This window comes from Microcaecilia unicolor, chromosome 3 (assembly GCF_901765095.1).
Source record: "Microcaecilia unicolor chromosome 3, aMicUni1.1, whole genome shotgun sequence".
In the NCBI taxonomy this organism is placed as follows: Eukaryota; Metazoa; Chordata; class Amphibia; order Gymnophiona; family Siphonopidae; genus Microcaecilia; species Microcaecilia unicolor.
In genome coordinates, this window is record NC_044033.1 from 156,745,211 (window position 1) to 156,769,171 (window position 23,961).

A 23,961-nucleotide genomic window follows, 5' to 3' on the forward strand; every position below is an offset into this window, starting at 1 on the left:
CAGGACACTCCGGATGAGCACCCTTGCCTCCTCCTGATCCTTTGTTTTTGGATTTTGCTGACCGAGTAGCCACGTGTATGTGTTGTGGCTTTTTTTTTGTTTGTTTTTACGTTTGCAGCATGCGCAGAGCAGCCAGCAAAACGCTTGGCTGCTCTGCGCATGATTTAGGGGCCGATTACCGATGTGTATTGTGATTCTTTGATACATTATACGTTTCAATACCGATCTCAGCATGTGTGACTTTTTTTTTTTTGTGCATTCTTCGTTTTTTTAAAATCGTTAGGGACTTTAACGATTTTGATTTTTTTACGTTTGGTTGCTGCATCTGCCTCTTAGTAGCTAGTTTTGTGCTATTGTGGAGCTTATCAGGCACCTATGAATGATGACTGAGACACAGCAATGAGCTCGAGAGTCTTACTTCTTGAGTCTGACCTGGAAGGGCTTGTCTTAAACACAATTGCTTGTAATCCCTGCTACACTTTTTCCCTTAACACAAAAATTTCTGTTTATTTGACTTCTTTACTTGCAGTGGAACGTCCCCCATGATAATTGGCTATGAATGAAACCTCACATTCTTTCTCCTTCTAGTGACAGATTTTATTTTTTCATTAATCCTTCAGGTTATGCTTCCTCTTTCTTTGTTTTATGCGCCAGGCATTCAGCAGTTTATTTGAGGACCTGGAAACAGCAAGCAACCAGAAATCCAGCCAGAGGTTAGCAGAGGCTTTAAGGCAGCTGCTGGATTGCATGCAATCTCCTAAATGTCCTTCCTACGTGGCAAAGGTGTTGATGAAAGCACTCCAGGAGGTTAACGGTGAGGTGTGTATCTAATGAAGCTTTCAAAGCTGTACTGGGCAAACTTATGACTGATAGAAATGCTGTAAAAATCCTACGGCACAATTGCAAGAAGCTTCCCGCACAGGTCTGCAGTGATCAGGTAGTAGTACATGGTTTAAAAAGCAGGCCTGTTTATACTAAACCTTTTGGTCAAATCCATAAACGTTTTTTATGTTGTGCATGTTATAATTAATTAGTTTATCCCTTTCTTGTTCCAGTCTCTCTGGTTCTTTTCACATATGTGATAAATGTGGATTACCACCAGATCCGGAGTGGCTGGATAAGTCTGGATTAAAACACTTAGCAGACTTTTCCTGGTTCTATGGTGCAAGCTAGAACTGAGCTATAGGGGATGGAAGGGGCCCAAACTAAAATTATAAATGAACTACATATATATAATTTCCTCAGAGTTCCTGTAACCTAGCACAGATGGGTTATGCACTCCTACCAGCAGATGGAGACTTAGAACACACTGAACTTCAAGTCACTATAAAATGTGGGTTGTGCAGTCTGTTCCCAGTCTCAGCAGAAGGTAGCAGTGTTAAGTCTGTGCAGTCCCTTTAGCTGCGGTACCTTTTCAAAAAAAAAGAAAGAGCGAGCGGCAAGACCTAGGCAAGAGGAGTCTTGTTTTTTTTTAAATTTACAAAAAACAATCATCTACTTAACTAATATCTTCCTGCTTGCTGGTCTCTGTTATCCCGGGGGTGTACAGTCATGTGGCTATGTCCTTCCTCCCCTTCCCTCTCATGTTGGCCTTTGGTGGGCTGCCCTAACTGTTGGTCTCAGCTCGCCTGCCGTGGGGTAGACAGGCAGCATTGTATTGGAGGGGTCTGCTTGCAGCAGTCAGTTCTGCTATTTGCAGCAGTCAGTTCTGCTATTTGCAGTAAGGAGCCAAAAAAATAAAATGGGTGAAAGTTTTCTTTTCAACAGTGCAGCTTCTGTTTATTCCCCCTGTTCACGGTTCCGCTATAGTGGTCTGGTCAGGTACATGAGTTGCGTGCTTTGCTCCTTTGTATTGTCAGCTCCGTGGTTGAAGTGTTGCCCCTCTTGTTAGCGCCGCAGTGTTGACTCCGAGGGCTTGTGTTGCTTCTGTACAGGGTGACAGCAGGGGCCGACCTCTCTTTCAGTGGCATCTAAAGGGCCAGGTCCCTTATATTCACAGACAGTGTTGGATGACCTTTCAGAGGGGCAGTTAATGGTAGTGGCTCCAGTTTTGGTGGGAACCACCGCTATTGTTTTGAATTGAGGGGTCCTGAGCCCCCCAAGAAGGCTGGAGTGACCTTAAATCTGACTCCATCTCTAAATAGCACTAGTACTGGGGTAATCAAGGAGTTGTGAAGTTCTAAAAGGAATTGCCACTAAGGGAGACGTTAGGTCTAAGGAAAAGATACCAGCCTTATGACAAACTGGATTTAGATTACAAGTTATAGAATACAGTGAAAGACAGCCTGATACAGCAAAAGCATTTATACTTACAGCCTTTGATCATTAAGTGAAGCCCACAAATCATTATTTGGAATGAGGAGTTTATTTGCCAAGGTACAAGTCAAATCAGTGATTGACAACAGGCACGTACAATCAATTAGTTATAGGAATATAATACTCCAGCTGCAAACAGGTATTAATTAGTTCCTAAGCTTTTATAATTTCTTTTACCAATTAGAGGTTTTACAAGGGAAAGCAATTAGGTAATTTGTCAATTCTGCTGGACACATTGGTTTCCCTTGGAGAGAGAGTGGCAACCCTTCTCTCTCTCCCTTAAACCAGGAAATACCCTGATTTTTATAGGTGCCCTCAGGATATGGATAATATGACAGTAGATATACCTGATTGGATCTATGCTAATGTCATGGTTGTCACTGATTGGCTCATGCTAATGAGTAGCTTCTATCTTGCTAACATGGTTTTGTCTTTAGCTCGCTTGACCACAAATCTTAAGCAAGACCCTGCATCCAGCTGCACCTGGCATGACTCACTCATTTCTCAACTTGTTTTTCTAACTTACATTAGAGAAAATTCCACTTTGTAACAGATACGGGCTTCCATTTGTGCTGAAATCCTCCATTTTGTTTCCATATCTATTGACCTAACTTTTAGGCCTCAATCCGGGCTACAAACTAGGCCATACTTTTCCAGTAAGCTCCCAGTTATGTCAGCCATCAGATTTCTGACTCAGCCAAGGTCTGTAATGGCCTGAGCTCTATGACTGGGCCCGCCACCATTCCAGTGGAGGGGTCTCTGGCTGTACCATAATTATACACTATCTTGGATTCCCTGCCTGTGACGGTTGCATCAGAAGAGCCTGCAGTTTCTTCTCCGTTCCTGCATGGTCCTTCTGGGGTCAACTTTCCCCCGGATTCTGTGCTTGCCATGTACAGATCTTACTACCATTGGAGTTTGCTGCAGAGGGGTCTTCTGCAGGGCCTTGTTCCCCCCCTCTTCTTCTGAGTCCTCTGTGAAGCATCATCAAGTGAATTGGGATCTGGAGGATTCTGGGTCCTACCAATCTGAAGAGGAGGGTGATTGGCCCATGGAGTTAGCTCAGGACCAGGAGCGGGCCTCTAGGGGAGGATGCTTGGCCAGATGAGGTGCCTCCCTGGGGAGGATTTGTCAGTGGTGTGGATCTTTCAGCATGAAGAGCTTCAGGAGCTGATTTCTCAGGTGTCTGTGGTTTAAAAGTTTGAGGATGCCCCTAACAAGCGCCCAGGAGGGTGGACCCTCTGTTGAAAGGCATCATCAAAGTTTTTTTCCTATGCACCAGGACATTAGGGATGTTATTCAGACCCAGTGAAAGGCTCCGGATGCCCCCTTCTGTCTGGCCCACTTGATGGTGCGGCTATACCCCATTCCAGAGGAGGATCTGCAGTCTTTGTGGCTTCTTATTGTGGATGTGGTTGTCACTGCTGTGACTGAAAAGAATATGGTTCCTTTGGACGTCGCTGAAGGTTCTTCAGGATAGGCGCATAGAGGCTTTTGTCAAGCAGAGCTTTAATGTTGTGGCACTTTCAGTAGAGGTGGTGGTTTGGTGGCTTGAGTATGCTTTTGTTGGCAGAGCACGTTCTGGATTGGGATGCTGATGACTGGTCTTGGTGGATCCTCTTTTTTGGTGGATACCCTATATGATCTCCTCTGGTCCTCTGCCAATACTGTGGTTGAGGGGGTGGTCGACTGATGTGGCCTCCAAGTCTAAGCTTAGTAAGTTTCCCTTTCGGGGTTTTCTCCTTTTTGGGAAGGAGTTGGACAAGCTGGTTAAGAATTTGGAGGAAACTAAAGTCCTGTGTCTTCTGGAGGATAGACGTAGAGCGGGCATAAGAGGATCTTCTGCCTCTGAGTCGGTGAGGAACAGGTTTCATGACGCTTGTCATTATAGGCCAGGACGAGGTGGTGGACAACAGTGTTTCTGTTTCTTTCAGAGGGTTCAGACCTTTTGCGGGGGGCATAGAGGAGTCTGTGATTCCAGCTCTTTGGTCACCCCCTAGTTGCTCGTCCCAATGAAGGTGGGTGCCAGGCGACGAGATTTTTACCAGAGATGGACCCATTGTGTCTATAACACATGAACCTTATTAGACCACAATAATTCTCTGTATTTGTTTCTCTACCGGAGATGGCGAACGCCTCTACGATATAATGTAAGCCACAGTGAGCCTGCAAATAGGTGGGAAAATGTGGGATACAAATGTAACAAATAAAATAAATAAATAGATACCGAAGATCAGTGGGTTCTAGAGGTCATTCAGGAAAGGTATGTGTTGGAGTTTACTCTCCCTTTGGCGGATCCATTTGTAGTGTCGTCCTGCCGAGCCAGGTGTTAGATCATGGTGGTTCGAGAAACCCTCCGCAGGCTGATAGTGCTGCAGACGATTATTTCTGTCTGGGTTGCTTTTCTATCAATTTCATGGTACCCAAGAAAAGAAGGTTCCTTCATACCCATTTTGGGTTTGAAAAGTGTCAGTTGAGCCATGCAGGTTTTGTCCTTATATATGAAGCCAATAGAATGGATTCCCCAGAGGGAGTAGAAACCATGAGAAGGGAGGTGGCAGTTAAAATTTAATATATACTCAGTTGTAAACCTTGTTGCTTCTTATTTTGTATTTAAATTAAATATTTAAATTAATTTATGGTGCTCAGAGTGAAAATGCAAAATAGTTACGCACACTGAAAGCATACACTTTCTGCAATGGTTATAGACATTTTTTTACCAGCCATCATTGCATCAAGCCCTGTCTTCCTACTACAGTTGAAAGGATCTCTAATTGAACCATTCAATGCTGCAAAAAGTACAATGATGAAAATTTTTTTATTTTGACCGTATTGAATATACTTAACTGTAGGAGGGTGACCGATTCCAAAGGTGTCGCCTTTATTCCCAAGGTGGTATCGCCATTTCACATTAGCCAGTCGGTGGGTCTCCCAGTTATTGAGGATCATTCAGGTATGGCGGAGCAGCATCAGCTCCATGCTTTGGACCTCTGAAGAGTACTGAAGCATTATCTGTTGAGTATTCCAGGAGCTTCTGTGTATGGACAGGCTTTTTGTGCTGATTGGAGGTGCAAGAAAAGGAGAGGTGGCCTCTAAAGCTACTACTGTTAGATGGATTAAGGAGGCTTGTTCTCAGAGGCAAATCAGTTCTTGAAGGCTCACTCCACCAGAGCTCAGGCCTCATCTTGGGCTGAACGTTCACTAGTAGCGCCTCTCAACATTTATAAGGTGGTGGTTTGGTTCTCTTTCCGTTCTTTTGCGTGTCAGTACCGATTGGATGTTCAGACTCGGCAGGATGCTGTCTTTGGGGCTCGGATGTTGGAATCCAGGCTTTGGGGATCCCTCCTGTGAAGTCACTGCTTTGTTACTTCTCATCTGTGGCAGTCTAGAGGGGGTGCTGAGGAAGGGGAAATTAGGCCTTACCCTGCTAATTTGCATTCCTTTATTCCCTCTAGACTGGCACAGAACCTACGCAGGAGGTTTTGGGGTTTTTTCATATTCTGAATTAGATTGTCTTCTTGCAGGCTTGTTGCGATGGGTCTGCAAGAAAGAGTGGTAAGATAGATGGAGTCTTTTGTAAGAAAGTAAGTGCTTACAAGTTTGTAAAAAAAAAAAACAGAGTACACAGAGTATGTGAAACAATCATGGGTTTGTTTCATGGTTTGTTCTAGCTGGCAAAGGCAAGCTGATCAGGATGGTTATCCTTGTTTTCAGTCTGTCTTTTGGCTGTTCTGGTATTTCGTCAGTCTTAGCAGCGGTACAGCAGGAAGACGGGGGTTCTCTCCCTGGGAGGTTCCTGGTGGAACAAAGCATGGGTTGACAGTTTCTTGAGTTGTCTCCTCTTGCAGTTAGGTCTTGCATGTTTCTTGTTCTGCTTTGCTATTTGTAGAATGATTTCCAAGGGACTGCACAGCCAACATATACAGTGACTTGAAGTTCAGTGTGTTCTCAGTCTCCATCTGCTTGTAGGAGTACATAACCCATCTGTGCCAGTCTAGAGGGACTAAAGGAAAACAAATTATCAGGTAAGGCCTAATTTCTCCTTTTCCATGTATTTGCCAAACATTGCAGTGCACTTCCTGGCATATGCTTTTCTAGGTCTCCTGATGAGATGTGTAACTTAATAAAAGCTTTTTCAGAGAGAAGAAAAGATTGGATTAGGGTTCATGTTCGTAATTCAGGTATCTTTCCAGATTTGTCACATCTCTTAACAATGTAGACAAAGATTGGGTGACCATGAGAAAACAATTTGACTGCATCTTTCTTCAGCAGGAGTTCATGTTGATAGGATGTATGCTCCCTTATGTGCATGCAGTTGAAATTGCATAGTAGTAAAAAGTGCTGTTACGATAGTGCATCTTCCTCCAAGCAAATCGCTGAGCATTTCACCCAAACAGCACTTTGGTACTTGGCCACTGCAACTCTGGTAATGGAAATCCTTGTCATGTTTTCTGTTTGAGGATCTATGTATATAAAACATCTAAATAGCAATGATAAAAAAAATTTCCAAAGAGCTTTGAGGGCCGTATTTTGTTTTATTATAGCTGTACCTCTAATAGCATTCTAAAGTGGATGCTCAGAAAATCAGGTTTTAATGTACCTAGGCTTGCTTTTACCTCATAATGTGATCTCCCATGAACCACTGATTGGGCTGGTGTGCATACATTTTCAACAGAGGAATATGACTTGCCTCCTTGTTCCTACAGGTGGTGCTGTCCCAGTTGCTACCTACAATAGGTGGACTGCTGGAGAGGGTGAAGGACGAGCCCACAATGATACTGAAGGATGAAGCTATTCTTCTGCACCTTCTCCTGCACAAATTTCACCCGCAGTCAGCAGGGCTTCTTAGTATGGAACCACACAGCTTGGAGCTGTTCATCACAGCATTACAGACCACAAAAATGCTCCACCAGGGGCTGCCAACCATCCAGAGCACAGCACTCAGCCAAGTGAGTACCACAGAGAAGAGGTGCACAGCATTGCAAATGTAAACGTTTTGTTTTCATATTTTTCAGTATTTCTCCATTATAGAGAAGTCTGTTGCTGATTTTGGATATTGTTTGCAGTTTATCTCCTTTCTGAATGCTGATTTTTGTCTCTTGTAGTTCACCAAGCAGTTCTTCGCTTCCATGAAAGAAGGGAAGGTACAGCAGAAGCTGCTGGAAGTGCTCTTTGACTTACTGTTAAACTGCAAGAACCCTCTCTGTGCACAGACAGTGAGCAGTGTCTTCAAAGGAGTAAGCTATACATGTGTACTCTTTCCTTTTCTCTCTCCCCTCCTCCCCGAATGCCTTGAAATAAATAAGCATGTTGTCCCTAGTAAAAATATACTGAAAATATCAGTCCGTTAATCACAGCATTCTAATCTCAGGAGGACAGATTACTCTGCTTGAAGCTTCAGAGTAAGCGCTAGTGTTCAAAAAATGAACCTTCTTACTTGTATGGTGCTTTCTCATTGCTTAAAAGTGCAAACAAAGTGTCCTAAAGAAACAGTTAAACACACATTGCTAGGGAACACCAGCTTAGATGTCCCTATGAAATGCCACATTTTGTACTGATGCTGTACAATTAAAATATTTTTAAGCAGGTAATGTAGTTTCTTGTGATGCTTTGTAATTATTAGAAGACAATAGCTCCAAGAGGCAAATATATTTGTACCATTTCCTCCAATCAAGCTAAGTCTTGTACAGTCATTAATTCAGTCATTGTATGATGGTTAAAATTTTGATTTGTTTTTATTTTTATTATTATTGTTAATCTCAACAATGTGTCTGGTCTGTGCTTTCAGATTTCAGTTGATGCTGAACAGCTGAGCTTAGAGCTGGAGCCCCCAGAGAAGGCCAAAAGTCTTTCAACTGTCCGACAAACTAGGAGGCAGAAAAGTCAGCAGCAGAGGTCAGGCATCTCCCCTTGTGTACTGTGCTTATGTTAGTCAAGTGTATTTTTTTAAAGGCAACTTATTATCCAGGAATGTGGGATGCTATCAAAGGCTTTCTTGTAGTCAATCCTATATTAAGATTTCTGCTTTTATTAGCACTGGCCGTTATGGTTTTATTCAACATTGGTCTTTTCGTTCCATATGTTCCTTGAATTGCCCTTCTGCTCTATTGCCATGATGTTACTAGAGTCTATATGATCATGTGTTCTGTCAGCATCTATTGTAATGAACAGTTTATAGACTGTAGGTAGACAGGTTATCGGTCTATAATTTTTAGGAATGTTGCTTGGATCTCCTTTTGGAAGAAGTGTTCTGCCTGATATCTGTCAGTTATAGCGTTTTTCTTCCAGCACTCTCCTGGTACTTTGAGAGCGCTTTGGCGCTCGGTTCTTACAAAAATATACAAAGGGTCTTTTTCAAGATAAGACACTAACTCTTAAATATCCTAGCACATGTTTGTTAATTCCTCATTTTGAAAACAGTCTGTGTCTTTTATTAGAAAAAGTTATTCCATCCTTTGGTTTTCTTTTCCTCTTTTCCAGTATGAAAATCAGCAGTACATAGTGTAATGTTATCCATTATTTATTTGCGCTGATTTAGCACTTGACATTTCACCCTTCCATTCTCCATAGATACAGTATGGCCAAGTTCATGCTTTTCACTTTTGATCCAAAAAGTTAATCCCTTTTCTGGTTTCATTTCTTCGGTATAAAGGCGAGCCGGTTGATATTGTGTATCTGGATTTTCAAAAGACATTTGACAGAGTACTCATGAAGGGCTCCAGAAGAAATTGGAGAGTCATGGGATAGGAGGTAGTGTCCTATGTGGATTAAAAACTGGTTAAAGGATAGAAATCAGAGAGTAGGTTTAAAATGGTCAATATTCTCAATGGAGAAGGGTAGATAGTGGGGTTCCCCATGGGTCTGTACTGGGACTGCTGCTTTTTAAAATATTTATAAATGATCTAGAGATGGGAGTAACTAGTGAGGTAATTAAATTTGCTGATGACACAAAGTTATTCAAAGTTGTTAAATGGTGAGAGAGAGGATTGTGAAAAATTACAAGAGGACCTTACGAGACTAGGAGACTGGGTGTCTAAATGGCAGATGACGTTTAATGTGAGCAAGTGCAAAGTGTGATGCATGTGGGAACGAGGAATCCAAACCAAACTATAGCTACATAATGCAAGGTTCAACGTTAGGAGTCACCGACCAAGAAAGGGATCTCGGTGCCGTTGTTGATACGTTGAAATCCTCTGCTTAGTGAGCTGCAGTGACTAAGAAAGCAAATAGAATGTTAGGCATTGTTAGGAAAGGAATGGAAAACAAAAGTGAGGACGTTATAATACCTTTGTATTGGTCCATGGTGCAACTGAACCTTGAATATTGTGTTCAATTCTGGTCACCGCATCTCAAAAAAAGATATAGTGGAATTAGAAAGGTACAGAGAAGGGCGATGAAATGATAAGGGGGGATGGGGCGACTTTCCTATGAGGAAAGGCTGAAGCATCTAGGACTCTTCAGCTTGGGAGAAGAGGACAGCTTGAGGGAAGATAAGATAGAGGTCTATAAAATAATGAGTGGAGTGGAAACTGGTAGGCGTGAATCATTTGTTTACTCCTTCCAAAAATACTAGGACTAGGGGGCATGCAATAAAGCTACAAAGTAGTAAATTTAATACGAATTGGAGAAACTGTTTCTTCAACTCAAGTGTAATTGTTTTAGCTACATTTTGGTACAGTTTTTATCTTTTGGCTATCTTGTAAGGACAATTTATCCACAGACACTTTTCACTGTTATGAGCATTGTAGGTCTTTTATCTACTCAACATTTTTTTAATTGGTATTCTTGTCAGTTTTGTGGTTAACAGTATATTGCTTGGTTTAATTGTGTTTCCATAAAGCGTTCATCCCTTGAGGATAATACATCCACAGATACCTTTCACTGCCATGAATATTGTAGGTGTTATATCTACTTAACATTTTTTTGTCATTTTTGTAGTTACCAATATATTGATTGCTTGGTTCATTATTAATCTTTTTTGTTTTATATATATGTATTTGCTTTTTTTATCTGTATATTCCCCACTGTATATTGTAGAAATGTTATGCTATAGACTCCTGAGGCAGGCATCATTGCCAAAAAACACTGTGTCGAGTCTACAATCATCAATAAATATTCTTTTTTTGAACTTCTGAAGTCTTTTTTGTTTTATCCTCTAAGTGCCATTGTGCACTTACCACTTTTCTTCCATTTTTGTATCAAATCTTGCTGCTTGATCAATTGATTTTTGCAGTTTTCCATGTCTTGGTGGTGAAATGTTAACTGTTTGAGCCAAACATTGGTCACTCCATCTGGGCCAGGACTCTCAGTTTGGACTGGAGCTCTCTTTAACTTGTTTTCCAACTCTTTTCTTGTTACTAGGCCATTCCATATGGGTACTGGTTACCTCTTCCAAATTCTCTGCGTCTCGATTATGCTCTACAGGAGGGCTTGACAAACCCCAGGCGCCAGTTCGCCATGGCTAAAGTTTCCGATTTGGTGCCTAAGGTTTGCAGGCTGAGCCCAAGCACCTCTCCCGCTTCGTCCTCCTGGCCCCCCCCCCCCCCCCCCCCCCCATGGCACTTCCAAACCTTCACTGGCTTGTAGCAGCCATAAACACACGCTGTCTGCAACCACCCAGGAGCCATTCTTCTGCTGTGTCCTGCACCTGAGCAGACAGGAATTGCATCAGCGAGGAAGGGCAGGATATGGCTGAGAAATGGTTCCTGGGCTGGCACAGCATGTGTTCATGGCTGCTGCAGTTGGCGAAGAAGGAAAGATGTGGAAGCGCTGCGGGGGGGGGGCATGGGATGAAGCAGGAGAGGTGTTTGGAAGCACCGTGGGAGGGGGGAAGAAGCAGTACAGGTGTTTAGACCTATGGGAGGGGCAGAGAGCAGGACCCTGGAGGAGGGAGAAGGAGTTGGAGAGTTGCTGGATGGTATTGGGAGGGGGATGGTCATGAGAGTTGTTGGATTCATATGGTGGTTCAGGAGTTACTAGACTTATATGGGGGGGGGGGGGGGTTAGCAGCTGATGGACTGCAGGATGATGGGAGCAAGAAAACAACCTGGACCTGCAGGGGAGAGAGAATGGGGGGTGAGTCAGGAGAGTTGCTGGATTCATATGGAGTACATAAGTGGCCAATCCAGGTCAAGGGCACCTGGCACGCTCCTCAAACGTAAAAACATTCCAGACAAGTTATACCTAAAAATGCGGAATTTTTCCAAGTCCATTTAATAGCGGTCTATGGACTTGTCCTTTAGGAATCTATCTAACCCCTTTTTAAACCTCCGTCAAGCTAACCGCCCGTACCACGTTCTCCGCAACGAATTCCAGAGTCTAATTACACGTTGGGTGAAGAAACATTTTCTCCGATTCGTTTAAATTTACCACACTGGTAGCTTCAACTCTATGCCTCTAGTCCTAGTATTTTGGATAGCGTGAACAGTCGCTTCACATCCACCCGATCCATTCCAACTCAATTATTTTATACACTTCTACCATATCTCCCTCAGCCGTCTCTTATCTAGCTGAAAAGCCCTAGCCTTCTCAGCCTCTCTTCATAGGAAAGTGTCCCATCCCCACTATCATTTCGTCGCCCTTCGCTGTACCCTCTTTCCAATTCTACTATATCTTTTTTGAGATACGGAGACCAGTACTGACCACAATACTCCAGGTGCGGTCGCACCATGGAGCGATACAACGGCCTTATAACCTCCGCACACCTGGACTCCACTACCCTTCTAATAACACCCAACATTCTATTCGCTTTCCTAGCCGCAGCAGCAACACTGCGCAGAAGGTTTTCAGCGTATCATCGACGACGACACCCAGATCCCTTTCTGATCCGTACTCCTAACGCGGGAACCTTGCAAGACGTAGCTATAATTCGGGTTCCTCTTACCCAACATGCATCACTTTGCAACTTGTCAACATTGAACTCATCTGCCACTTTGCACGCCCCATTCTCCCAGTCTCGCAAGGTCCTCCTGTAATCGTTCACAGTCCCTCCTCGCGACTGATGGACCCTGAAAATTTTGTGTCATCGGCGAATGTAATTACCTCACTGTTATTCCCATCTCTAGGCATTTATAAATACATTAAAAAGCAACGGACCCAGCACAGACCCCTGCGGGACCCCACTAACTACCCTCCTCCACTGAGAATACTGGCCACGCAATCCTACTCTCTGCTTCCTATCTTTCAACCAGTTCTTAATCCATAATAATACCCTACCTCCGATTCCATGACTCTGCAATTTCTTCAGGAGTCTTTCGTGCGGCACTTTGTCAAACGCCTTCTGAAAATCCAGATATACAATATCAACCGGCTCCCCATTGTCCACATGTTTGCTTACCCCCTCAAAAAAAATGCATTAGATTGGTGAGGCAAGACTTCCCTTCACTAAATCCGTGCTGACTTTGTCTCATCAGTCCATGTTTTTGTATATGCTCTGCAATTTTATTCTTAATAATAGCCTCCACCATCTTGCCCGGCACCGACGTCAGACTCACCGGTCTATAATTTCCCGGATCTCCTCTGGAACCCTTCTTAAAAATCGGAGTAACATTGGCTACCCTCCAGTCTTCCGGTACTACACTCGATTTTAGGGACAGATTGCATATTTCTAACAGTAGCTCCGCAAGTTCATTTTTTAGTTCTATTAATACTCTGGGATGAATACCATCAGGTCCCGGTGATTTACTACTCTTCAGCTTGCTGAACTGACCCATTACATCCTCCAAGGTTACAGAGAATTTGTTTAGTTTCTCCGACTCCCCCGCTTCAAATATTCTTTCCGGCACCGGTGTCCCCCCCAAATCCTCCTCGGTGAAGACCGAAGCAAAGAATTCATTTAATTTCTCCGCTACGGCTTTGTCCTCCTTGATCGCCCCTTTAACATCATTTTCGTCCAGCGGCCCAACCGACTCTTTGGCCGGTTTCCTGCTTTTAATGTATCTAAAAAAAATTTTACTATGTATTTTTACTTCCAACGCTAATTTCTTCTCAAAGTCCTTTTTTGCCCTCCTTATCTCCGCTTTGCATTTGGCTTGGCATTCCTTATGATCTATCCTGTTACTTTCAGTTGGTTCTCTTCTCCACTTTCTGAAGGATTGTTTTTTGGCTCTAATGATTTCCTTTATCTTACTGTTTAGCCACGCCGGCTGACGTTTAGTCTTTTTTCCCTTTTTTCTAATACGTGGAATATATTTGTCCTGAACCTCCAGGATGGTGTTTTTAAACAGCATCCACGCCTGATGCAAGTTTTTTACTCTGCGAGCTGCTCCTTTCAGTCTTTTTTTCACCATTTTTCTCATTTTGTCGTAATCACCTTTTCTATAGTTAAACGCTAGCGTACTTGATTTCCTAGTTTCACTTCCTTCAATGCCAATATCAAAACCGATCATATTATGATCACTGTTATCAAGCGGCCCTCGTATCGTTACCCCCTGCACTAGATCATGAGCACCACTAAGGACTAAGTCTAGTATTTTTCCTTCTCTTGTCGGCTCCTGAACTAGCTGTTCCATGAAGCTGTCCTTGATTTCATCAAGAAATCTTATGTCCCTTGCGTGTACAGATGTTACATTAACCCAGTCTATATGCGGGTAATTGAAATCCCCCTATTCTTATTGTGTTGCCCAGGTTTGTTTGCGTCCCTGATTTCCTTTAACATTTCCGCATCCGTCTGTTCGTCCTGGCCAGGCGGACGGTAGTGACACTCCCTATCACTATCCTTTTTCCCCTTTGCACATGGAATTCAATCCACCAGTTGATTCAAGGAGGATGTTTTGTTCCTGCAGAATTTTCAATCTATTTGATTCAAGGCTCTCGTATAATATTACCAATGCTACCCCTTCACCCCAAATCCGATTCACACCTATCACTACGATATACATTTGTACCCCGGTATAGAACAGTGTCCCACTGGTTATCCTCTTCCACCAGGTCTCAGAGATGCCTATTATATCTAATTTTTTCCATTTAGTGCATATATTCCAACTCCCCCATCTTATTTCTTAGGCTCCTGGCATTCGCATATAGACATTTCAAACTATGTTTGTTTGTTCCCTAGTACATCATGCTTAGTACTTGACAGTATAATAGGGCAATCTTTTGTCTGATTTTTATTGTTATTTAAAGATACCCGATCTACTACAATCTCTTTTGCAACCTCACTATCAGGATACTCTATCTTCCCTGTTATGGTGATATCTTTGAAAGATACCTTATCCCGAACCATGCTCTTTTGAGCGACTGTCGGCCTTCCCCCCATTTCTAGTTTAAAAGCTGCTCTATCTCCTTCTTAAACGCCGATGCCAGCAGCCTGGTCCCACTCTGGTTAAGATGGAGCCCATCCTTTCGGAATAGGCTCCCCCTTCCCCAGAATGTTGCCCAGTTCCTAACAAATCTAAAGCCCTCCTCCCTGCACCATCATCTCATCCACGCATTGAGACTCTGGAGCTCTGCCTGTCTCTTGGGCCCTGTGCGTGGCACAGGTAGCATTTCAGAAAATGCTACCCTGGAGGATCTGGATTTCAGCTTTCTACCTAAGAGCCTAAATTTTGCTTCCAGAACCTCTCTCCCACATTTTCCTATGTCATTAGTACCCACATGTACCAAGACAGCCGTCTGGCTGGGGGGAGGGAGCAAGAGAAAATCTGGTCCTGGATGTGGATAGGGAGGGAGTCAGAAGAATTGCTAGACTCATATTAGGGGGGATCAGGAGTTGCTGGACTCATATGGGGTGGGTCAGGAATTGCTGGGCTTATATGGGGGGTGGGGTCAGGAGTTGCTAGACTCATGGGGGACAGGAGCAGTAGCACTCATAGGCTGCCTGCAGCCTGCTCTGGGATTTCCTCCCTGAACTGTCCTACTCCTTCACAAAACAGGAAGTTGCATCAGTAGGAGTGGGATTGTTCAGGGAGGAAGTCCTGCAGCAGGCAGCCTATGAGTGCCACTGCCCGGGCGAAGGCTAAAGCTGGAAGGATTTTAAGGTATAGGGGTGGAAATCTCGCACCCTTACTGACTTCATTCACTTCAAATTCATGCTATCCTCCTTCCAATCCTCCCTATTCCTCGCTAAGCAGGACTACTATATCCAATTGACCAATTCCCTCAGCTCTAACCCTCATCGACTATTCGCCACCCTCAACTCCCTCCTCAAAGTGCCCTCTGCTCCCACCCCCCCTTCACTCTCTCCTCAATCTCTGGCCCACTACTTCCGTGACGAAGTCCAGAAGATCAACCTCGAATTCACCACTACTCCCTCTCCTCCTCTTCAGCCTATATCTCACTCTCTCATCCAACCTACCCAGGCCTCCTTCTCCTCCTTTCCAGCTATCACCGAAGAGGAAATCACCCATCTCCTCTCCTCCTCGAAAGCCACCACTTGTTCCTCTGACCCCATCCCCACTAACCTACTCAACACCATCACTCCTACCATCACCCCCACCATCTGTCATATCCTTAACCTCTCTCTCTCCACTGCATCTGTCCCGGACACCTTCAAGCATGCTGTGGTCACTCCACTCCTCAAAAAACCATCACTTGACCCTACCTGTCCCTCCAACTACCGCCCCATTTCCCTCCTACCCTTCCTCTCCAAGATACTTGAACGCGCCGTTCACAGCCGCTGTATTGATTTTCTCTCCTCTCATGCCATCCTTGATCCGCTTCAATCCGGCTTTCGCCCCCTACACTCAACAGAAACGGCACTATCTAAAGTCTGCAATGACCTATTCCTCGCCAAATCCAAAGGTCACTACTCCATCCTCATCCTCCTCGACCTCTCTGCCGCCTTTAACACTGTCAATCACAACCTACTTCTTGACACACTGTCCTCCCTTGGGTTCCAGGGCTCTGTCCTCTCCTGGTTCTCCTCTTATCTCTCCCATCGTACCTTCAGAGTACACTCTCATGGTTCGTCCTCCTCCCCTATCCCGCTCTCTGTTGGAGTTCCTCAGGGATCTGTCCTTGGGCCCCTTCTTTTTTCAATCTACACCTCTTCCTTAGGCTCCCTGATTTCTTCTCATGGTTTCCACTATCATCTTTATGCCGACGACACCCAGCTTTATCTCTCCACACCACAAATCACTGCGGATACCCAGGCCAAAGTCTCGGCCTGCTTATCCGACATTGCTGCCTGGATGTCCAACCGCCACCTGAAACTGAATATGTCTAAGACTGAACTTATTGTTTTCCCACCCAAACCCACTTCCCCTCTCCCTTCACTCTCTATCTCAGTTGATAACACCCTCATCGTCCCCGTCTCATCTGCCCGCAACCTCGGTGTCATCTTCGACTCCTCCCTCTCCTTTTCTGCGCACATCCAGCAGATAGCCAAGACCTGTCGCTTCTTCCTCTATAACATTAGCAAAATTCGCCCCTTCCTCTCCGAGCACACCACCCGAACTCTCATCCACTCTCTCATTACCTCTCGCCTTGACTACTGCAACCTACTCCTGACCGGCCTCCCACGTAGCCATCTATCTCCCCTTCAGTCCATCCAGAACTCTGCCGCACGTCTTATCTTCCGCCTTAACCGATATACTCATATCACCCCTCTCCTCAAGTCACTTCACTGGCTCCCAATCAGTTACCACATACAGTTCAAGCTTCTCTTACTCACCTACAAATGCACTCGATCTGCGGCCCCTCCGTACCTCTCTACCCACATCTCCCCTTACGTCCCTACCCGTAACCTCCGCTCTCAAGACAAATCCCTCGTTTCAGTACCCTTCTCCACCACCTCCAGGCTCCGCCCCTTCTGTCTCGCCTCACCCCATGCCTGGAACAAACTCCCTGAGCCCATATGCCGTGCCCCCTCCCTACCCATCTTCAAATCAATGCTCAAAGCCCACCTCTTCAATGTCGCCTTCGGCACCTAACCACTTCACCTCTTCTCAGGAAAACTTAGACCCCAACTTGACATTTCGTCCTTTAGATTGTAAGCTCTTCCGAGCAGGGACCGTCTTTAATTGTTAATTTGTACAGCGCTGCGTAACCCTAGTAGCGCTCTAGAAATGTTAAGTAGTAGTAGTAGGGTGTGTGGCAGAGGGAGCAGCGAGGTGGGAGGTGGTGGTGGCACCACAGGGGGCCAGGGGGAGATGCACCACCTGTACATAGTTCATAACTACACTACCTTGGGGCGGGAGTCAGAAGAGTTGCTGGACTGGTGGGGGGAGGGAGCAAGAGAAAATCTGGAGCTTCAGGGGGGAGAGAGAATGAGGAGGATGTCAGGAGAGTTGCTGGACTCATGGATGGGGTTCAGGAGAACTGCTGGACTCAAGGGGAAGAGGTCAAGAGAGTACCCAAGCGGGGACCCAGAGAGAGATAGAGCAAAGACAGAGAGATATGGGACTGGGGGAGATGGAGGGAAGCGGAGGGAGAGATCCTGGATGCACAGAGGTGGGGACACATGCTGCACTGGGTATTGGTGGGGAGTGAGAGGGAATGCCATCCTATGGGGGGATGGAGGGGTGCGATGCTGGACTCATGGAAGGAGGAAAGATGATGGATGCTGAGTGGAGGGTGGAGAGGAGACAGACGGAGAGATACTGGACCATGTGGGAAGAATAGGAAAGATGCTGGGCTGTGTAAGGTGGGGAGGGTATAGAGAAAGAAGCTGGGCACTGGTAGTGATAGGGACAGAGAAGGGAGATAGTGGGCATGTGGGGAGTATAGGAACAGGGAAATAGAGGGGGGTAGTACTGGACAGGGAGAGGGTAGAGACTTGGAGGGGGGAGGGACACAGAAGGGACTTGCTGGACATGGGGGCAGCATAGGGTCAGGGAGACAGGGATGATATGGACACGGGGGGAGGAGATAAGGGACACAGGGGCAATGCTGAACAAGATGGGGGAAGAGATACAGAATGGAGATGTTGGGCAAGCGAAGGGAGATGCTGAACATGGGGGCAGAATTGGGACAGGGACACGGGGGGATAATGGATATGGAGAGAAAAGAAATGTCATATAGTTAGAAGACATTGGCAAGAAAGTTAAGAAGACAGAGGAAAGTGGAAACCATAGATATGACCAATATAATAATAATAATAAAATTGATTGTCTAGACAACAAAGGTAGAAAAATGTTATTTACTATTTAGTGATTAGAAAAGATCAGTTTTTGGAATGTACAACTGGCAGAGCCTGGTGTCAGACAGCTGAGGTCCATAGGAGAAATTTGGAAGGGGACCCCCCAAAGCTCTGTACCATGCGATGCCTTCTTCAGGTTCAGGCAGGCTTGGGGCTCCCTCCAGCCAAGGAGTCAGGTACAGTTGCCCTAGTTGCACCCCATTCCTAATACTATGCCTGACAGTACACAGGGAAATGCATCTCTTTCTATTTCTCCAGTGGTGTTCCACATGCAAGGCCTGACATTTTGAGGTTTCTGTTTAATTTCTGTCTATTTGTATTTGCAGTTTACGGTCACTTATTCTGTGTTTGGTGTTTGTGTCCTGTGTGCGTGATCAAAGCTAGGTATTCTATTTGCCTGAATTGTCTATGTAGCAGTCTGTAGTAATTTGGCTTGTTTGTTTCCCCAATAGATAATTTATCATTTATTATACTTGGTATACCCCCTTTTTTGAATAACAAATCACAGTGGTTCACAATTTAAAAAAATAAATAAAAGAAGGAAAAGAAATTCATTAAAATAGAAAAGTATAAAACCAGGCAGACACAACCAATCAGTCAATAACAAGGTTAATACATCCAAGCAATCTATGGCTAGATTAACAGAGGTTGGTATATTGATGTTTTAGAGCCCACTGTAATATTTAGAACACTGCCTTTTCAAGGCAGGGTCCTTGTTTTGAAAGTTACTGCAGCATGATAGATTTGCTGTAGGACCTGAGTAACTTTTTTGTAGAGTTATTTATATATAAACTCACAAAATGTCTAGTATTGTGAAATCACTTGGACTTACAAAGTTCCATAGGTTAATATGGAACTTTTTAAGTCTAAGTGCTTTGAAAATGAACCCCTTTGTGTGGTCAGTTTTCTGGTACTTCACAGTTAAGTGGCCAGTGCAGGTTAATAAAGTAGTGAAAAGCTTTTTTGCAATATTGACATTAAGAACTATTTGTAATTTTTTTAAAACAAAGTATGTTCAGACTCCTTGTGCAGTCTCTGCTTCTGGTGCAGTTTGATTACTATAATGGTTACGTCGGCTGCTCAGAATCTCTCATGGGCATGCTCCAACAGGTGCAGAATGCAGCTGGTCATCTGATTTTTAAAGCACGTAAATATGAGTCTATCACTGCTCTGTATTTAACACTCCATTGGCTTCTGATTGAAGCAAGAGGACATGTATTTTAATTTTTCAAAATGTTCACTGTGATTCTGGTCTACATTTTTCACATATTACCAGAAATCAAATGTTACTTAGCTTTCCTAAAGAATGTGGGACCACCTCTTTTAAATTGGTTCAGTCCTTTTTGATTTCTCAGGCTGCTTCAGTATGGAATTCACTACCTTCACCAATGAGGCTAACCAATGGTTATCTCCTCTGTAGGAGATTATTGAAAACGTTTTTATTTTGTAAGTATGTAGATTTCTAAGCTTATGATTTGTTGTCCTGTTGAATGTATTTCCCAGAGTATGCTGTGGCTTCTTTTTTTGAATCCCACATTGAACTTTTGGTATATGCAGGTAATAAGCCTCAGTGTAATGTAAAGGAGGGGACAGGCTGGCCATTTGCATTAGGAGAGGGGTAGAGAGGGATACCTAGCTGTATATGTGTGAGTGTGAGGGGGGCAGATAGGGACATTTTGCCTGTAGATTTGTGTGGGGGTGGCAGTGTGCATGGCAGGAGGAGGGGGGGACAAGAGAGAAACGGGCTGGCCGGGTTGAATTGGGGTGAGGGAGATGAGAGAGGGATGGGATGGCTGTATATGTGTGTGGGATAGTGTGCAAAGAGGTGATAGTTTGCATTGGGTGAGGGGGACAGAGATGGAGAAGCGAGGTCATGTTCATTGGGGGACAGAGGGAGGAATGGGCTTGCTGTTTGTGTGTGGTGGGGGGGATTAGAGATGGATATGCTGGCTGTAGGTGTGTGAAATGTGTGGGGCAGAAAGAGGTGACAATGTGTATTGGGAGGAGGACAAGAGAGAGGGACAGTCTGGCCAAGTGAATTTAGGGGAAGGGTGGATGAGAGCAATGGATGGGCTGGCTGTATATGAAGGAGGTTGCAGATAGATGTACAAGCTGTCTTTGTGTGATGGTGCGGAGGGGCAGGCTGGACACTTGGGGGTCAAAGGAACAGTTTTCTTTTACTGCTTTATGTAGTAAATCCTGTCATGGTCCTTATACTCTTGTCCTGTATCTCTAGTACACTTTAGTTTAAAGTTCATTTTCTGGCACTTTAGTTATGTGGCCAATGACTAGCAAAATGACAGCTTTGTGAAATTTGGTTTGGTGTGCCACTAGGATCAGGCGAGGTTGAAAGTGTGCCCCAAAATAAAAAAGGTTGAGAACCACTAATTTTGAGCATTGCCTTTTTGTAGGTAGGGTCTTTCTTTTGGAAGTTAGTGCTGGCATGGTAGATTTGATCTAGGTCCTGAGTGACTTTTTTTGTAGAGTTGTATTACTTCGCAATATGCCTGGGAATGAAAGAGTTTTTGTTGATAGCAAAATTACACTAAATTCAGAATTGTTTCTGTATGGTAAGTTTTATGGGGAACTTTTCTAGCTCTGCACTCATTGTTGGGGGAGGGCCAAGTTGGTTCTGTAGATGCAGATCTTGTTTAGCTTTATGGTGTGCTTCTGGGAGACTGTGCCTCTTTGTTTCACCTGTCAAGGTGCTGCTGTCATAGAGCTGATTGCATTCTTTGGGAAAGGAGACTGCTGGCTTCTGAGACTGATTTACTGAAGTTCAGCAACACAGAATAGGAAATCAGTTTCTAAAAGAGCTATTGCTGATCTGGGAGGGTATTCTTGCCCCCCATTCGCCAAAAAACAATTCACTGTGGACAGTATTGGGGGGGAGTGGGGAAGGTGAACTGAGAAAGTCTTGACTGCTGACTACTAAGTTTTTGGGCTGGCTCCTAGATTTAATAAAAGTTTGTCAAGGCCTGCTCTACAGGGTCCATCATATAACTTTCTCTAGAATGTTTGTCTCAGCTGTAGTTGGTGGAGTTTTCATGGTATGGGTATTCTTTTCCAGTTCTCTGTAGAATTGTTTTGGGTTTTCTCTAAATTTATTTTAATATCTCTTTTTTCTGTTTTCTTCATATCTCTGCAATTTTCTGCCTAACAGTTTTTAATCCTCTTAATTTTTTCATCAGTTTCTGTGGTTTAACTTGCTGCATGGGTCCATGAACAGGTTCAGTATGGCCTAGGGATGTTTTCCTCTCCTGAAGGTTTTGCGCTGTCGGTACCACCATCATTAGCCAGAGGTGCATAGGTCAGAGGTTGGCACCTTTTTATCCTGGGTGACGTGTGGGCAATATGTATTCTTTTTCTTTCCTACCATGCTTATATAGCAGTGTCACCTTACTGGGAATGGAAAGGAATGGGACTTGATATACCGCCTTTCTGCGGTTTACATATTATATACAGGCACTTATTTTGTACCTGGGGCAATGGAAGGTTAAGTGACTTGCCCAGAGTCACAAGGAGCTGCAGTGGGAATCAAACACAGTTCCCAAGGATCAAAGTTCGCTGCATTAACCACTAGGCTACTCCTCCACTTTGGTCACTAAGTGAAGATACTCAGCAAAACTTGGGAAGAAAACCTGTTCCCACCCCCAAGGAGACACATAGCAGCCCACCAGTTAATCTGCTGAATTGCTTGTTGTGATTTGACCCCAGTCTAGCATTGGGTGGTCCTTGGTGACTTTTCAGCCTTCTTGGGTTTGAGAGCAGGAGCTGCTGACAGCTTTCTGCACAGCCTGTTCTCACACTGCCTCCATGTTTTCCTGTGATGTTGTCGGATTGGTCAGAGAATCAGACGTGATCAGAGATTCCCCCTCTCCTTTTACTTGCTTCCAATATGTCTGATTTTGTTCCTTTGCATTTCTAGACTTGTAGGTTCTATTCCTCAAGTTAAAGCAATGAGAAGTCATCCAGTGTGGCAAAACCAGGCCTAGATATGTCCCCGGATTTAATAGAAACAATAGCTCAAAGCAGAGGTAGTCCAGAGGGGAAACAAAGGGTCTTGCTTCTATTCCACAGAAGTGTAATGGCTGCTGTAGTTTTCAAACACCAGAGTAATGAGATGGGTCTTTAGTTCTCCAAAATTTACTTCATTTATATCACAGCTTATAATACCGTACTATAGATGGTTCACAACAAATCACATCCATTAATATTCATCCAACTTGAAGAGCCATGCTTGTTCTCAACCTGGAACACCCTACCTTCCAGGAAGGAACCAAACCATGACAAGACCTTCCCTCCAATTCCCATCTCTTCCAGATGTCCTAATAAGAGATCATGATGAACAGTGTTAAAGGCTGCGGACACATCTAAAGCCATCATAATGTAGCTTACACCTTCAAAAAGCAGCCCTGACACTGTCACATACTATAACCAGAAGTCTCTGTAGAAAACATGTCTTTCTTTGAAGGTGTGAATAAACATGTGGATAAAGGTGAGCCGGTTGATGTACTGTATGTAGATTTTCTGAAAGCTTTTTACAAAGTTCCTCATGAGAGACTCCTGAGAAAATGAGTGTCATGGGATAAGAGGTAATGTTCTGTTGTGGATTAGAAATTGGTTATTGGACAGAAAACAGAGGGTAGGTTTAAATAGCCATTTTTCTCAATGGAGGAAGATGAATAGTGGAGTGCCACAGGGATCTGTACTGGGACTGGTGCTATTTAACATATTTATAAATGATTTGGAAATTGGAATGAGTGAGGTGATTAAATTTGCAGATGGCACAAAAATATTCAAAGATGTTAAAACATATGCAGACTGTGAAAAATTGCAGGGAGACCTTAGGGAATTGGAAGACTGGGCATCCAAATGGCAGATGAAATTTAATGTGGGCAAAATCAAAGTGATGCACATTGGAAAGAATAATCCAAATCATAGTTACCTGATGTTAGGGTCCACCTTGGGAGTCAGTACCCAGGAAAAAGATCTAGGTGTCATTGTAGAAGATAACACTGAAATCTTCTACTCAGTGTGCATTGAAAGGGATGGTAAATAAGACCAAGAAAACTATAATGCCTCTGTACCTCTCCATGGTATGACCTCACTTTGAGTATTGCATTCAATTCTGGTTATCTTATCTCAAAAAAAGATATAACGGAATAAGAAAAGGTTCAAAGAAGAGCAACCAAAATGATAAAGGGAATGAAACTCATATGAGGAAAGGCTAAAGTGATTAGGGCTCTTCAGCTTGGAAAAGAGATGGCTGAGAAGGGAAGATATCCTGAGTGGTGTAAAATGAGTAAAAGTGAATCGTTTTTTTTTCTCTTTCGAAATGTACGAAGACTAGGGGTTCACTCAATGAAGTTACATGGAAATACTTTAAAAACAAGTAGGAGGTATTTTTTTTTTTTCAATCAACGAATAGTTAAGCTCTGGAACTCGCTTTTGTTCTTGTTGCTGTCATGCCCGTGTGTATTTGTGGATATTGTATTTGCTATGCTTTTGTATTTGTTTGTTTTTGCAACAATAAAGAGAAATTAAAAAGCTCTGGAACTCGTCGG

General features: G+C 43.9%; 1 protein-coding gene across 1 annotated transcript in view; it reads left to right on the forward strand.

Moving 5' to 3' along the window:
* The window catches only part of HEATR1 (HEAT repeat containing 1), a 275,600-nt gene that overhangs the window by 114,745 nt on the left and 136,894 nt on the right, over positions 1–23,961 (forward strand). Inside the window, 4 exon segments of the mRNA XM_030196518.1 lie at positions 655–819; positions 7,023–7,265; positions 7,422–7,553; positions 8,105–8,211. Coding sequence (XP_030052378.1) covers positions 655–819; positions 7,023–7,265; positions 7,422–7,553; positions 8,105–8,211 — 647 coding nt within the window.